Source organism: Trachurus japonicus, chromosome 9 (assembly GCF_045865225.1).
Source record: "Trachurus japonicus isolate A0001 chromosome 9, Traja_1.0".
NCBI lineage: Eukaryota > Metazoa > Chordata > Actinopteri > Carangiformes > Carangidae > Trachurus > Trachurus japonicus.
In genome coordinates this window covers 21085779-21103180 of record NC_140915.1, presented here as the reverse complement: position 1 = coordinate 21103180, position 17402 = coordinate 21085779, and the positions used below count along the sequence as shown (strand labels likewise).

At 40.6% G+C, this 17402-nt stretch overlaps 1 protein-coding gene across 3 annotated transcripts in view; it reads left to right on the top strand.

Moving 5' to 3' along the window:
* Positions 1-17402, top strand: part of dock8 (dedicator of cytokinesis 8) — a 50520-nt gene that overhangs the window by 21349 nt on the left and 11769 nt on the right. For 2 of the 3 annotated variants that reach the window (XM_085786509.1, XM_085786511.1), the window contains 28 exons: positions 948-1097; positions 1362-1442; positions 1600-1762; positions 1902-2038; positions 2218-2311; positions 2923-3085; positions 3919-4036; positions 4389-4459; positions 4647-4791; positions 4952-5053; positions 5154-5249; positions 5454-5688; positions 6489-6653; positions 6754-6932; positions 7411-7503; positions 8247-8342; positions 9008-9157; positions 9457-9570; positions 9774-9929; positions 10284-10423; positions 10633-10796; positions 11364-11515; positions 12602-12784; positions 13316-13442; positions 13813-13900; positions 14040-14136; positions 14779-14913; positions 15137-15289. In XM_085786509.1, the coding sequence (XP_085642635.1) occupies positions 948-1097; positions 1362-1442; positions 1600-1762; positions 1902-2038; positions 2218-2311; positions 2923-3085; positions 3919-4036; positions 4389-4459; positions 4647-4791; positions 4952-5053; positions 5154-5249; positions 5454-5688; positions 6489-6653; positions 6754-6932; positions 7411-7503; positions 8247-8342; positions 9008-9157; positions 9457-9570; positions 9774-9929; positions 10284-10423; positions 10633-10796; positions 11364-11515; positions 12602-12784; positions 13316-13442; positions 13813-13900; positions 14040-14136; positions 14779-14913; positions 15137-15289 (3747 nt within the window). The remainder of the gene's footprint in view (positions 1-947; positions 1098-1361; positions 1443-1599; positions 1763-1901; positions 2039-2217; positions 2312-2922; positions 3086-3918; positions 4037-4388; positions 4460-4646; positions 4792-4951; positions 5054-5153; positions 5250-5453; positions 5689-6488; positions 6654-6753; positions 6933-7410; positions 7504-8246; positions 8343-9007; positions 9158-9456; positions 9571-9773; positions 9930-10283; positions 10424-10632; positions 10797-11363; positions 11516-12601; positions 12785-13315; positions 13443-13812; positions 13901-14039; positions 14137-14778; positions 14914-15136; positions 15290-17402) is intronic. The other variant, XM_085786510.1, reaches the window with a different exon arrangement.

The following is a 17402-nucleotide window of genomic DNA, read 5'->3' as shown; positions in this document are numbered from 1 at the left end:
TGTCTGTCTGTTTGCTGTTCAGCTAACAAAACATGGCTTGCTCATCGAAAGCATTTGTTAACCCAAAGAGTGCAGCCACAGAGCTGACAGCAAATCAATGGAGGTTTAATGGAGAATCTCTGACAAAATGTGATGTTAAAGAGGGGTCATCTATTTGATCGTATCTCACTGAATACACATGTACAGTAGTGACATTGTGAATGTTATTGTAACCAACAGTGTATGTTCACATTAAGGTTCAGTGACCACTTGCACTTGATTTGACATAGTTACTCTTAATGTGTTTTTATGGCAGCTGGCTTTCATTATTGAGAAGTGATTGCTGTGATTCCAAGAAGTCATTTGTCAGGAAGACATGGACTCCTCCACTCTTATTTTAAAGTCATTTCCGGTGCAATATCCTTTGCTGGAATTTGGGTTTTAATTTGTTTGACACTATTAACAAAATTAGATTTAAAACACATTGCGATCAACTTTGAATACTTTCCAGAGAGTGTAATCTGATCACAGATACTGTCTTCAGGATTTCAGTTGACAGATTGGTCAGGTTTGGCTGCCTAGAAGTCTGTTTTGGTGTGGTCAGTGTAATGGAGGTCCTGTGGGATGAGCAGAGTTAAGGAGAGCAGTTGATGGCTTTGCAATGAATAGTATCACATGACACACACCCGGCCAGGCCAGACCAGGACATATGGCTGTGTTCCTAGCCTGAGGTCATTAGGGAGGTGAGTAGAGAAACAGTAGAGTGGACTAAATGGATGATATTCACAGAGTCTTTTTTTTGTGGACACAGTGCACTGGAAAGTTGATGTTATACATTTTATTATTCCCTGAATTTGGTGTCAGTAAAAACTGTCAACAAAAGAAACCATGTACTGTATGTGCTTTTGATAAAGAGACATTTTTATGGCTCTTTAAAGTCAAACTTTTCTTTTTTTTTCTCCCTCCAGATATCAGAGAACTTCTACTGTGACCTGAACTCAGAACAGTTTAAAAACTTCTTGAAACCTCACACGTCACATGTGGATTCCTCCACCCTGGCCAGATCTGCCATCTTCTCCATCACCTACCCTGCCCCAGATATCTACCTGGTCATCAAGGTATAGTCAAAACTTATAGCACCTATGCAATAATACAAAGAACAGTATGTAGCAGAACAGGATTCAGTTGTTTTCCTCCTGACTTTAAATAGCTACTCCCAAATTGGTTTTATATACCCTGTAATTCAGAGCAGTGCTGTCTGTGTATCTCTTGCTCTTGCCATGTCTTACACTGTACCTTTTCCAACAAACTATAGATTCTTTTTTTAGGTTCATTATACTGAGCTGTTCTGATGGCTCATGTACTTCCTGTCTCTGCTTTAGATTGAAAAGGTTCTGCAGCAGGGCGAGATCGGTGACTGTGCTGACCCGTACATGACATTGAAAGAATCCGACTCTTCAAAGGTAATGTGGCAGAACAATTACTGCATGTGTCACTAACCACAATTCACAGAAAAAGATGCTTTACGGACTCAATCCTTGAGCCTTACAATGCTTAACGCTGGTGTAATGTACTACGAGTTTTTTTATGGAATTTAATTTTTAATTCAAATTTTTTCAGAACAAGGACAAGGTTGAGAAGCTGCGATCCCAGGCAGAGGCTTTCTGCCACAGGCTGGGTCGCTATCGCATGCCTTTTGCCTGGGCCACTGTTAATATCATGGAAGTCATATCCACGGCTACAATAGAGCGCGATGTCACAGACTCTGACAGCTTAAAAGGAGGTGTGTGCTTGTGTGTGTATTTGTCCTACTAACAGTGACACCTTGTGATGAGTTAGCATTCACGTGCACTTCCTTAGATTGTGTATAACTGTGTGGGTATCATTTGACCCATGACCTCTACTTTTTTTTTTTTTTTCAGTTAAATCCAGCAGCATTGACCGGAAAGGACAGCTTCCCAGGAGGAACTCTGAACGTTTCAGTACTTTTGACGATCAGTTTTGTAACGTCTCTGCCTTCAAGCCAGCAACAATCACTATCAGCACTATCTTCAAACAGGTTGGTCCACAACAGAAACACAATGAGGCACAAAGACCTGTGAAAAATATGTGGTTATTTCCTTGAGAGAGATACAGCACAACAGACAAAGGTTGCAGCCTGGTCTTATTCACCGATCAGATATTTTAAGCAACTTGTATTTTTTTTCCTTTATCTATTTTTCTCTTTGTGTGTATTAGGAGGGAGATCGTTTGAGTGATGAGGACTTGCTCAAGTTCTTGGCTGACATCAAGAAAACCTCCACTCCACAGAGGAGAATCAAAACAATACCAGGTCATCTTTCATCACAACACACCTTTTTAATTTTTTTTTTATTTTAAATTTTTTTATTTTAGGGAGTTGGGAAGACAGATAGCATTTCCCTCCCTTCCCCTCCCCCCGCAGCCAGTTAACTTGACACAATATTGGACAAAGACATAGTATAATTCATATCAGACTGAGGCTGTGGGTTACAGTGTGTGTCAGTGCCTCTTGGCTGGATTCAGTCACTTCCAAGAGCCTTGTCACCATGAGTTTGCTGGAATCCAGGAAGTTACTGACCAAGAGATCGTCTACCACATAACCCCTATTTAAAACACATCATCTGTTTTTTACAGTTAGATTTTTGCATGGATTAGGTAAACAAGATGTTATGTGTTGATTAGTGGGCTGTAGAGGTGCTGGTAGGTACATTTTGTTTTCTAGGCTAGATGTTTCCTATTGGTTCCAGTCCTCATGTTAAGCTAAGCTTTGTCCTTAGTTAACAGACATCAGGATCAAGTATCATTTGTCATTCTCCTTCTAATTGTCAGCAAAAAAAGATAATAAGCATTCTTCCCCACAATGGAAAATTGTTTGGTGACAGGCAGGTGATTTGTGAATCTGGTTTATCTCGTGTCTTTTAGGTTCCATTAAGCTGGACATGTCTCCAGTCCATGATACACCACTGGCATGTTTGTCAACCGAACTCATCCCTCTCATACCTGTGGCTGAGAAAAACATTCGACAAGTCAAAGAGGTGCTGGAGTTTCCATCCAGTGAGGTTTATGTCCCTCACAACATTTACAGGTGGGTTAGAGTGTATATACATTAACATTAAAACTTAAGGCTCTCACACACTATACCTTTTCATGTATCCTTTTTAGAGAAAGAAATTATATTGCATGTTAGTAATTTTATTCAAACACATTCAAATGCACATCTTCGAGCCCATGGGATAGATTGGAAAGAAAATCTGTTACATGTAAGTTTTACTTTTACACCTTCATAGGACACTATACAAACAAGGCTTTGTAAAGGAAATGGCTCATAGCTTGAGGGGTTGACAGGTTTGTTTGCTCTTGTAGCCAGTTTATTTCTCTGGAAGGCCAGAGGCAGAAGGAATAGTCATGCTCTACTCATCACTCAGGAGCTGACATTGCCTTGTGGCTTTGCTCCTTTCAGTGTAGTACCTATTTTAAGCCATATTCCCAGACTACCTGTGTGTGAAACTTGTAGTTCAACAATAACAAGCCAGCCTATGTAAGCAAGGGGTTTAAGTCTACTCCACACTCAGCTCTGTTATGGTTTCGCTTGATACGAAACATTAGTACCGGTAGTACCTTAATGTGTGAAAAAGTCCCCTGCATGGTAATTACATACTGTTATTCACCAAGTATTTGTTCAGTGGAATCTGAGGTAATTCCCTTTGTTGCAGGTTTCCAAACAGATTATAGTGTTGTATCAGAACCACAGAGGGCTGCAGTGCATTACTGGCTATGACATTACTGTCACCTTAGCATCGTCGAGAATATGTTGCTGTAGAGACAGTGCCACCCAGTGATTCACATTAGAACTGCTTCATGTTACATTTTGTCTTAATTAAACAGGAGGTACTCTGTCTTTGCCCTGTTTCTCTGTAGGAACCTGCTCTATGTCTACCCCCAGAGGCTCAACTTTGTCAACAGACTGACATCAGCGAGAAATATCACCATCAAAATGCAGTTTATGAGTGGAGAGGACCCCACCTGTTCTATGCCTGTGAGTGCTGCCGTTTAAAATGGTTTACTTTACAAATTGGTTTACTTGTGATTTATCCTAATTAATTCACCATATTTGATCATGAAACTGTGTGCATTCCCTAAATGAAAGGTTTTATCACCAACAACTACACACACTGAAAATTTGAAAATATTATTTAGGGAACAGTGTTAACAGTATGAATTGAAAGCAATAAAATCTCAGTATTTGTTACAGTAATCACACAGTAATTGATATTGACGAACATCTCTGTCAGTTTTGCTCTGCACAGATGTAGCTTGAAGGGATTTGATGTTGTTTGACAGTTGAGTTCAGTTTTGTGCATCTTCAATTTGTCCTGTCCATTTTTCAGGTCATTTTTGGGAAATCAAGCGGCCCTGAATTTTTGCATGAAGTCTACACCCCTATTACCTACCATAACAAGCAAGTGCACTTTATTGCATTGCACTATTCATGAATGATTTAGCTACTTTTTGTCATATAAACAATATGGGTAACTCTCCACCCTTTTTCATCTCCTTCCCCCTCTATTTCTGTCCTCACCCATCCTTCTTCTTTCCTCTGCATTGCTTTCTTTGTTACTCCCTGTCTCGCCTCCTCCGTCTCTCAGGTCTCCAGACTTCTATGAGGAAGTGAAGCTAGCTCTTCCAGCACGTCTGACGGAGAGACATCACTTGCTCTTCACCTTCTACCACATCAGCTGCCAGCAGAAACAAAACCAGAGCGGCAACTGTGAAACGCTCATTGGATATTCTGTAAGACTGATTGATTTCTGTATGTTAACTCTTCAGAAAAAAAAATTAACAGTTACATGTCATCAGCACTGCTGGATTCAGAGTCTTTTATGAATATTTTGTGTTGCTTGCATGTGGTGTGCTGACTTGATTCTGAAGTTGTCGTTTGCCTCTGATCCAGTGGCTGCCCATTGTGAATAATGACCGCCTGCAAACCGGTCAATTCTGTCTGCCCATTGCCCTGGAGCGACTACCTGTCAACTATTCGATGCACACACCAGAGGTATTACATCTACCTGTGTAATTACATTAAATATTAACAACTGAATAGAGACATAGAGGACGCAGAATTATACCGTGTTCCCTGTGTGTTTGTTGTGTAGAAAATTCCTCTTCAGGCCCCCCCAATTAAGTGGATGGAGAGTCATAAAGGATTGTTCAACCTTGAGATCCAGGCCGTGTCGTCTGTACACACACAGGTGAGTTACAGTTGAGCACACAAACACCAACACAGCAATGTGATGGCTGTCTGACTGACTTTTAGTCTCACCCTCTCTTGTCTGTCACACACTTCAGTAAGCTAAACAGTAATCCACACACTCATTACATGCACACAGTCTGCTGTGTTGCCTTTCATCTCTTGTGCAAGTACAGTGTAACAAATCATCTCTCTTCTGTACCAGGACAACCACCTAGAGCGCTTCTTCACACTCTGCCACGCCCTGGAGGGTGGAGCCACGTTCCCTCTGCGGGTCAGGGAGGAGAAGATTCCAGAGAACAAGCTGGAGCATGAGCTGAAGCTCAGCATCATCTCCCTGTCCTCTTCAAGTTTGGAGCCTCTGGTCCTCTTCCTCCACCTGGTGCTGGATAAACTCTTCACCTTAATCATGCAGCCCATGGTCATCGCTGGTCAGACAGGTGAGGATTCATTCCGACTCAAATAACTGTGAACTGTGTTGCTGCCGAGGAATAACAACACCTAACTTTTAGTTAGAAACGTATTGTTTCTAGCTGTAACCTTTTTATGGATCAAAGATATGAAGCATCCCCTGGCTCCAGCTTCTCCACTGTGAGGATTTGCTGCTTTGTTTTGTATCATATATTTTTGGGGTTTAGAACCATTGAGGGAAACTATTTGAAGCTGGGTTATGGGAACTTTTTTTCCTGTATTTTTTATTATATTTTATGGATGAAGTAATCACCAAAATAAAGATTGATCGACAGGATAATCAATAATGAAGTTGGTATCTCTACTTACAGTAAACACTGATGCAATTTTGGAGATATGAACAGTGCTAGAAAATAAACAACTAACTGTAGTTAGATGTCCCTCTCAATGAAATAAGTAAGAGACAGCTCACTTTTTCTTTAGCTGAGTTTTATTGACAACATCAAGACATTGTGCTTCAAAATCAACAGGTTAAATGTGGGAGAAAGCATTCATGTAAATTAGCAATTATTTCTATTATTAATCAATCTGTTAGTTATATTTTTGCATTTGCAAAAACTTTTCCAGAACCTCGAGGTTACTACCTCAAAATCCTAACAACCCAAAAGTCATTATATCCTAGTACACATGAAATATAAAATAACAATGAAATGAGCAGACCCCCCCGTTAAGTCGTTAAGACCAAAGAAAGAGAATTTTATTTGTGATCCTGATATAGATGTTGCCACATTAACAAGTTTGTGTTCATGTTTGTGTCTATTTTCTACAGCCAATCTCGCCCAGATAGCCTTTGAATCAGTGGTGTCTATTGCCAATGGTCTCCATAACAGCCAGGAGCTGATTAAGGACCAGCAGGGTAGGAACAGCCTGTTGGCGACCTACTTGTACTGGTTCTTTCGCCTGCCTGATCCTCCTCGAGACATGCAGAGTTCAGGTAGTGACACAATGATTATGAATATGAATTTACTTTCTGTTTGCCTATTAGCTGTGATTATTTTAACACCTGTTTTGTGTGTCCCTTGACCTGTGTTCAGGTTCAGGCAGTATGGTACCTTCAGCAGAGATCCGTTACAGCACAATGGGTCGGGCCACAGCAGCGACAGTTGGCAATATGCTTCTCCAGTCGAGAATCCGCAGCAGCAGCAATCCTGACATCCCCGGTCCGCACACCTCAGCCGAAGATGCTGAAGTCAAAAACATCCTTTCTGCCAAGGTACAGGGTTCCCTCAAGCCAAATTTCTCTGACAGAGCAGTCACCCCTCTTTAAAAAACCTTGATTTGATTTGAATTGAATTCAAAGAAAAGGATTAATGTCACAGTAAAAAAAAAAGTTCTGTTTTGGAAGCTTTTCCAGCTGCCAAAAGACACTGCTATGAAAGATTTATGTAACATTTGAGCGCAATTATAACTGATTTTAAAAGTTCATGAAACAGACCTTTTCTAGGTTTCCCCCTATTTCTCCTGAAAGCCCATTTATCACAACACTAACATATGGTTTTAGATATTTGACAAACTACATACACACCACTGTAAGTTAATATCACAGCATGCTTCCTAATAGACACAAAACAGTAATTTGCTATTCATTCCCACAGTACATTAGGTAATGTAATAGGCCTCGAGACACCCACCCTAATGAAATCATCCATCACGTTCAATGTGACGGAACCTGTGTGCATTTCTGTCTCCAGGGTCACAACAACCCAGGCAGCCGTATGTCCACGTATGTGGACATAAACAACCACCAGAACCCCGCAGGAAGCACAAGGCCCTCCAACAGAAAGGTGACAGTGGGATCATTAAGTTTTTCTCTTGCCACTACAATGATTCTTGATGAAGTCTTGATTTAATTTTGAATCAAATGACTCACACTCCCTAACACTAAAATCTATTTTGTTTAATTGTGATGAATTCATATAGGTTTTAAACTTTACAGCAGACATTTGATGAGTTGTTTTCTCAAGATGCGACATCCAGTGAGGTTGAGATGGATTTAGCCAGTGATGCTTTAAAAGGAGCCATTCATCAATGACATAAGTATCATTCATGTGCAATAAAGAGACAAAAGAATGATATGATTAGCTTAAAATTAACTCAGTAACTATCCCATCCACCACTCTGGTTATGTATGCATTGCTAATTATTGAAGGTGCATTAGAAATCTCAAACTACTTAATTTGAAAAGAAGAATGTGATGAATCCATCTTCTTACTGTCAGGATTATTCATGTATTCAACATTATGCAGACTCCCAATATCCTACAGCAAACTGAGCTGATCGCACTGTTAACAACCATTTCCATTTTGAACCACATGGGGGGAGTGTGACACTGAGGACACCAGTGCACCAGAACTCTGTATCTCAGTTGCATTTTCCTACCAAAGCTCAGCCAGTTAAGATTTCCCAGTTCATTCATGGAGGTGCAAAATATAATACTTACCATATTTACCACAACAACAGCTTTTATTCAGCTATCATCAAAGTGAGGTAATGTCTCACCATAGTTTGTGTATTTTCTCTCTTGCAGCAGTTTCATGAGGAACTGGCCCTACAGATGGTCGTCAGCACCGGTGTCTGCAGAGAGAATGCATACAAATATGCTTGGTTCTTCTTTGAACTGCTGGTCAGTGTTATTGATTTACTTTTCTACTTTACTAAAGGTGTGTGTTAGATTGACACCTCATCTGTTAGAACTGCTATGGCTGGCCGTTAATGATAAATGGAAGAAGTAATAAAAAGTACTCACATCAAACAATACATGACCTTGTGCTCACTTAGTTTAAAAGATAAATTATAGTTTTGTAGTGTGATGAATAAAAAGGCATTTTGAAAGTGCTGTATTCTGTAATTTATCAAGTCATTTTACCATTTATCATTATCAGTTTTGGAAGTGTATCATCGCTCACACACACTCTCATCCCTTTAGTTCCTCTCACATATTTATGTCTCTTCCTTCAATAACCTGACTAAAGGATGCTCACTTTAATTAATAACAGGAATGCTTTGTAACTTGAATGAAAAATTAGGGTAGAAAATGATGATAAATAATGAACCAATGCTCTTTTATTATCAGGTCACCATTTTCATCATATCAACTTTTTATCCGTCATGTAATGTGACAAATGATCAAATTAGTACATGCATATTTATCAGTTGTTACCAATTAACATACATTTATGTGTGTCATACCACTTAATGCGTGTCATTGGATTCTCCCATGTTGTTAGTAAGTTCATAATTTATATGCATGAATAATTGCATTTATTTTGCATGTGATTGCTTCAATAGGTGAAGAGCATGGCTCAGCATGTGTCTCATCTGGACAAGCAGTGCGTCCCTCGAAGGAATCGCTTTTCTGACCGATTTAAAGATGACATCACCACCATCGTCTCTGTGGTCACTGCTGAGATTGGGACCATTCTTGTCAAACAACACAAGGTAAGGAAAATAAAGATAAGGATCATGATAACAAATTAAGTTCATCCCAAGCAAATCAATGTAACTTCCACTCCAAAAACTCCTTTAACACAACATTAATGTACCTTCTGTTCTTCTCGGTTGGGCAGACACAGTTTCAGCCTCAGTGTACATGTTGTTGGTGTCCTCCAAACCGCAGGGAAATGGATGTGCTAATTATATTTCCCTCTGTAGTATCAAAAACTCAGCTTGCACAGCTAGATGCTCGACAAGATCCACTCAGTACAGCTTACTGTTTTGTTGATTTGTTTTTGTTTTAGGAGGTAGAGCAAGCAGAGAAAGTCAACATTAGCCTGGCCTTCTTCCTCTATGACCTGCTGTCTCTCATGGACCGAGGATTTGTCTTCCAACTGGTGAAAAACTACTGCAACCAGGTACAATGACACTGATGAAAAAAACAAAACTCTTTAGCATGTCTCTTTCCAGAGGAACTTTTTTCCCCCATGAATTAGTGCATGAATATTTGTGTCTGTGCTCTGAAACCGTTTCACAGACATTTCATTGACCATCTGCATTGATTCAGTTGTGTAAAAGCATTAAATAAATGATTATTTTTTCGCTCTATTTCTCCTCCTAGATATCAGCTAAAAGTGTTTCAATGCCGACCTTGATCAGCATGCGTCTGGAGTTCCTGCGGATCTTGTGCAGTCACGAGCACTACCTCAACCTGAGCCTCTTCTTCAGCAGCCCTGCCTCTGCCCCCGCTTCACCATGTCCATCCATCTCCTCACAGGTCTGACCGCTTGTCAGTCTAAATTTTGCTCTTACTTCAATTGCAGTAATTGCGTTTGCATTATATGTATTCAGTTGTTTCACCATACATTTCTACTTAAACAAGATTGAAGAAAAGACATGGGGCTGACAAGTTTCAACCTGGAAAAAAAATCAGAGAATCAAAATCAGTAGAATTGAACAGTGGAGCTTAGGGAGTTATTAGATAGAGTAGATGAGATTGGTTGGGATTCAGTCTGGAAAGCATGACATAATTAAAGTACTGTTTAAAAGTACTCTTGTTTTTAATTCATCCCCGATCTTACAGTACTCTAATTCTGTTCCTGCTGCTGTCTTGTCTGTCCTTCCTCCTCAGAGTTCTGGTTCATGTAGTTTCCAGGAGCAGCAGAGGATCTTGGGGCTGTTTGAGCTTTCTCAGGAATTCAAGCAGCAGCACTACCTTGCTGGACTGCTGCTGACAGAGCTCAGTGCCGCCCTAGACATGGAGTCAGAGGGGTATGGGATGCTTTCAAGTTGTTCTCGAGATATTAGTTTCTTATACAAAACTGTAATCTATAACCAAGCTGTAATCTGAAGTTAACGCTTAACTCCCCTGCTGCACGTCATGTTAATCTTTTATTCCAGTGAAAGATAAGATGCCAGGCTCAGTGCAAAATGAAGGATGCTATCTGCATTTGCAAATGTCTTTGTGTGTGTGTTCATAGGGGAAAGGTGCAACGAAAGGCCATAAATGCCATCTATAGCCTGCTGTGTTCTCATGATCTTGACCATCGCTGTATTAAAGCTGAGGTCAGAGCCAAGGTGGCTGCTCTCTACCTCCCCCTGGTGGGCATTATCATCGACTCCACCAATTATCTGGACTTCACTGGTAATCAAACAAACCCAGAAATGCACATGCGCACACACAGAAGTTGCATACTTGCTCATTCTTGGTATGGACACCTAATTAGTCAAGTTAGGCCTAATGTCATTTTGAATTTTAGTTAGGCTACATACAGACTTAACTTACGTGTACTGAACTATTTTGTAAGAACTTCAACAACTGCAGCTTCTGTGAATCTTTTACGGACAAAAAATAGGCTCACTTTTACGAACTGATGATATGGTATGATGAGCCTAATTATTTCACAACAGACACATTGAAATTGGATCGTTCGCTCTTACTGAAGGACTAATTAATTTGTTTCTTCTAATTGCTCCATCTGCTGTTGTCTAATGTTGTTATTTTGATATGTTTTTCAATCTGTATTTTTTTATTTTCAGATTGTCAATTAAACATATGCACATATGTACAGATGTGTTAATGTTTGATTGCTGATCTACTTTGATAAAGGCAATGCTGTCAAAACTTCTGCACAGTTGAAGCCCTGAGTTCACTACGCGCTCCAGTCCTCTCCTTCAGTTTAACATATTTGAACCCTGTTTGTCTCTGTAGTTTCTGACACACGTGGTGGGAAAAACAAAACGGGTGGACCTGAGGATGACCTTGAAAATGTCCCGCCAATCAATCAGTCTGTTGCCATGGCGATCGCTGGAAACCCCTTCAACACGCTCGGACGGAATGTTCTGGTTTCCATGGCGTCCATGGTAATATTCAGAAATAATTTTGCCCTCATCAGAATGTGGTAATCGAGTTGCGGTATGCTTTTCATTGTTTTTAAAAAAGTTCAAAAGTACATCTGCTTATGTGTTTGTGTGATTGTATCTGTAAGTATTCTGCCTCTTAACAGGTGAGCTGCACTGACGTAGATTGATTAGCTGTCAGAGCCGCACACACACTTCATCCATCCTGAAAAATCACACACCCAGACATCAACACACACACACACACACACAAACGCTCACATCTGCAGGAGATGGTTTATGGGCAGGCATTGCCATCATAAGTGAACAGGGTCGTCCTCCCTGACAAACACATCCATCAAATGTAGCTACAGCAACAACACTACAACTGCACACGGTCATTCTCTTCCTCTTCCTCTGGTTCTTTCCAAGAGATGAATCTGTTCTTTGTGTGTCGTTACATGAAATACTGTTGTGGAAAAACTGATTTTCACACGACTGAGCCATCGGCCTGGTATCCATCACAAATCCAAACCTGGCCTTTATAGAGTGCTTGCTCCTCATTTTCAGGCTTTTCCCCTTCAAACAGTGTTTGAATCTTTTCCCCTTAGCAACAGAAATGGTTTGTAACGTGAAACATATTTTCAAATACACAAGTGATGTTTTTGATTACATGCTACAACTATTTGTAGTTGGTTCTGGTGAGCTTCACTCATGTCCTGATGTGGAACAGATACCTGGAAACCGGGATCTAGGTGGGACACCTTGAGTACTAGGAGGTTAATGACTACATTTATCAAAGGTGCCACACAGTGAAGCAGCAGTGGCTCTCTATAGTAGCAATTCATCATCACACAAATGAAGGTAAATCAATCTGCAGTAGATTTAACGCCTATTAGGATGGGGAAGAGAACAATACCTCACTAAATCCAGAGAAAGAACTGTCCTGTCATGCTTGTGGTTTTAGAGACTTGTGAATGATACAAGGTTACGTTGACAGATTTGATGCATATAATGAGCAAAGAGAGTTCGGGTGCTTTCTCTCTTCACTGAAAACCACAATACACTACATCACACTGCATGTCTGTCTCTCTCCTCTTACTTTCCCAGCAAGGTAAATCCGTAGCCACCCTGGCAGCAGACACCAGTCGCCACCTGTTGGTGTGTTTCCTGTGGGTGATGAAGAACGCTGATAGGAGTCTAATTCAGCGCTGGACAGTAGATATGCCTCCTTCACAGCTTAACAAGCTATTGGAGCTCCTCACTATCTGTGTGTCCTGCTTTGAGTATCGGGTCAGTTTACTCATTTAACGACTTACGTTGCACTGTTTTGTGTCTAGATCAGGGTTGTTAAACGTGCGGCCCACGTGCCAAAACTGTCCCGCCAGAGGGTCCAATCCGGCTGGCAGGATGAATTTGCCAAGTGTGAAAATTATAAAGAAGACAGAAGAGGCATGATATTGTTGAAATTGCATGTATTTTCCCAGGTTGCTAAAAATGTTTTGTAAAAGAATAGTTATTAACTGTAAACATCTTATACTTGTACTTCTTTGCACTAAAACAAAGGGAAAAATGTAGAGCTGTCATTATTTATAAATTATTATGCTATTATTTTAATGGTCCAGCCCACTTGAGATGGAATTGCACTGTATGTGGCCCCTGAACTAAAATGAGTTTGACACTCCTGGTCTGGACAGATTCAACAATCAGTTAAATTCATTTAATAAAAATACATATGGCAGAGATATACCTTGCCTGCATTATGTATTACCATTACAGAATGAACTGCATGCACGTTGTGAATATGCACCTGTGTTTTTGCAGGGTAAACAGAGCAGTGACAAAGTGAGCACCCAAGCCTTACAGAAATCTCACCAAGCCAAGCTGCAGCTGGAGGAAGCCCTGCTGAGAGGAATGGGAGCCCGCGGGGAAATGATGAAACGAGTCGGAGGTAGAGCATTTCTTTGCACTCTAAACTTGGAATTGCTTCTCTGTCACGATTTAGAATTGCAGTATTTCAAAGTTTTGCACATGAACTACCTCCAGAACTAGTGAGCGTTCAAACTTTCAAAAATGTTGGTAAATTTGCACGTCATGAAAAGAGGCCTGTGATAGTTTTGCAGTGATGTCAAATCAGATTTGCTATTTGCACTACAGGAAAAAAAAACCCATTGCTAATTCATCCATTAGACAGCATGGATTGTAGTAATATGTTTTTTGTTCATAATCTGTACTGTGTCAATGTGCATAATGGTAATAATTTTCTCACTATATCTGATCTTTGGGATGATAGTGATTATCTGCTTTTCAATCCCTGACAGGAATGGATAGGACCATGGGTCAGAGAGAGAACCTGCGTTGGAGGAAAGACCTAACTCAGTGGAGACAGACCAATGACAAACAGGATAAGTATGTAATGACTATAATATAAACCCAGTTTATTTCCCTAATTTCTGTTTCACTCTCAGCTTTTCTTAGCATGTATATGTGTTAGTTTTGTTTTGCTTTCTTTCTTTCTCTTGATATCTGTCTCATCACCCTCCATCAGGACTAAAGCAGAGTTGGACCAAGAGGCTCTGATCAGTGGAAACTTGGCCACAGAGACCAACCTCATAGTGCTAGATCTACTGGAAACGATCGTACAGGTCAGAAAACACAGTGCACTTTCCTCCAGTATCTTCAGTACAGAACATACTTTATATACATGTAATCCAGCCCAACTGTCAATAATAATACTGTGTTGTTACTATTTATTATATTCTATGGCTATTATGTTCTTATAATATTTGTTTTTGTTGAACTGTAGAGGGTGGTTGTGCGAGATAATATTTTCTTGTTGATGTGAAGTCAACAACAATTTATCTTTCACCAGCAAGATCTATTAGAAAATCGATTTATGTGCTTGCATAATTGATACACCAATAAAGTTCTTGACTGGGTATTGAAATGGTCCCAGTTCAGCTTTCATTAGAAACACACAAGCCAAACCAGAGAAATGTCATACAGCGTGTTATCACTCAGTGAATCACCATAAAACTGAGGAGAGAGCTGATTCCATAGAACACAAAGATGGCTCAATTTACTATCCACAAATGCTGCGCTTTTTAATCTTGGCTCGAAACACATGCCTATTAAACCATCCATGTGTTGTTATACTCACTTATGTACTTTCTATCCATCTAAGCCCATCAAAACTTTTCCTTTTGCTTCTAAGTGTGTCCCCAGTGCATCTGCAGGTGTTATTGTGTGTCACATTTGATTTGTTAACTCTCTTACCTCGTGTCCAGGCGGTGCCATTAGCTGAGTGTAAGGACAGTGTGGTTGGCGGGGTGTTGAAGGTGTTGCTCCACTCACTTACCTGCAACCAGAGCTCAACGTTCCTCTCTCACACCTTCAGCACACTCAGAGCACTTGTTGTCAAGGTACTCTCTCTATGATGTGTGTGACTTTATGTGCATATGTTTGAGCGCATTTTGTGAAAATTCAGAAGGAGGTGTGTGGGTTGTTGTGTTTTCATGAACACTGTCTGTGTCTAAATGAAATGCTTTTATTTGTTTGTGGGTGTGGAAAACTGCTGATATAAACCAGATTGTGTATGTGTGTGTGTTGTGTGTGTGTGTTGTGCGTGTGTGTGTGTGTATGCAGTTTGGGGACCTGCTGTTTGAGGAGGAGGCGGAGCAGTGTGCAGACCTGTGCCAGAAGGTGCTTCAGTACTGCAGCAGCCCCGTTGATGAGAACAGGAGCCAGGCCTGTGCCACCCTTTATCTCATCATGAGATACAGCTACAGTAATGCCAGCGTAAGCACACACACACACACAAGCACACACACAGACTCCTGTAATCACATACAAAAGATGATGCTCTGTTTATGCCGTCAGTGGGTTGTAAGGAGGCGCACACTCTGAGCAAAAGTCGCACATGTGTTACCTTTCTGTCAGATGAAACCTTATCTAACATCTGAGCTTGCAGAAGAAATTGCATTTATGTCAGATTAAACTTAATTTAAGTGCACATCAGAGTTCAGAAGTGCTTATGATACATGTTCTCATGAGGACACAGAAGCAGGGAGTCACACACATCTTATCCCATCTTCTCCGCTTTTCCCCTCCTGCTCGGCTTTAATGTCTTTTCCATGTCTATTTTGAGCGTGCCGCAGAAAGTTTCTGCTGAAGGATGTGTCTCTGAGTAGAGAGCAGAGAGATATGTCACTGTCTGCCTCCCCATGTTCCTACCCCTCTTTAACTAATGACAGCCAGACCTCTGTGTGCGTGTATGTGTGTGTGTCAGTACATACTGTATGTATGCGTGAATGTGTAAGTATATGCGCCTCAAGGGTAGGGAAAGAGAAAGTGAATGTGAAAGGGGCGGAAAGGAGGAGATCATGATGGAGATAGAGCAGATTTTTTTTTTGCTAGAGGTGCAGCAGTGATGGAGGGAAGAAAAAAAAGGAAAAAAAAAGAAAATTGAGAAGACACAGATCTGAAGGAAGGGAGGTTTGGGACAGAGTATCTTCTTTCATTTTCTCTGCTGGTTCGATAACCCCCGTTGCAGTCGATATTTCCTGTGTTTACAGTCTGTACAATTTAATGAAAGTCAGACACCAGTCTGTGGAACACCCTGACACACACACATCCACAGAAAATCTCCATTTTAAAGAGTATTTCCCCTCTGCGTGTCCCAGCGTGTGTTTGTTTATATCATGTATACAAAGGGAGCTGTGATCTGAATTAGCGTAGCAGCCGTATGACTCACTCATACAGAACTTACTCTCTACCTCTTTCTTTGTTTATATTTTCATCCTTTCATCCACCCTCGTCTTGCTCACACATGCTTTTTTTTTGGCTCTTGCTCTTTATCCCTTTAATTTTAGATTGTTGCAATAGAAGGAGAAAATACATCTTTTTATGCAGAAATTCAAAGAAATCCAACAAAAAATATACCTGTGGTTTAAATGTGTCCAATTGTGGAGAGGTGGGAAATAAAGCTTAAGGAAAAGGGACAGATGAGGAGAGAGAAAGACAAAGAGGGTACGTGTTGACTTAAGCTCATTTAGGTTACCATTCAGCACACACACACACAGACACGTGTACACACGCTTGAGTTAGAGGGCAGTGATGGGTGGTTAGGCTCTGGCTCCATGCTCAGTTGAACAGAATGGGGCCGTAGAGATGATCCATGGGTGATTATGTCTCTGCTAATGGGAGATCATTTCCCGCTTAGCTGGTCATGCTGGAGATAGATGGGACTTCACACATACACCAGCACACCCTCTCTCTCGCTCACTCTCTCTCTCTCTCTCTCTGTCTCTCTCACACATGAACATGAACACAGTCTTCACTGCAGAGGATGGAGGGGATGTTTGTCAGGCCTGTTATCTTGGACAAGTAGTGTGAAAAATGGAGAGACAGGGATAAGGGACAGAAATTGAGGAGAGAAAATGACAAAAAGTAGAAGGAAAAGCAGTTTTATTATTATGTCTCATAATTTACTTACATATTGTGAGACTATTATGAAATTTGAAGCATCTACACTAGACCTGATGTTGGCCATGTTTCTCTTTTGCTAGTAGATACATGCGATGACCGTTATTGGATGTTTTAATGAAGCTAAGCAATTTAGAGGCAAAATGTAGTCATAAAAGGGCAGAAGAGGAATTCTTCTTTCTCATGCAAAGCTGGATTTGTCTCTTATGTGTAAATGTGCCTTGTCTACCCATTGAATGTATTATGTTTCCCTAGTCTCTGGCTTTAAGAGAAAGCATCAAAAGAAAGAAGTTTTTCTTGCAGAATCTGTGGAAATCCAAAGTCGCATGAAATTCGCCCTTTACAGAGCTGCAGTTTCACATTGGAAATGCATCTTGCTCTATGAAGCAAACACAAAATGTGAAACACTGTGACATTCACTGTTGTC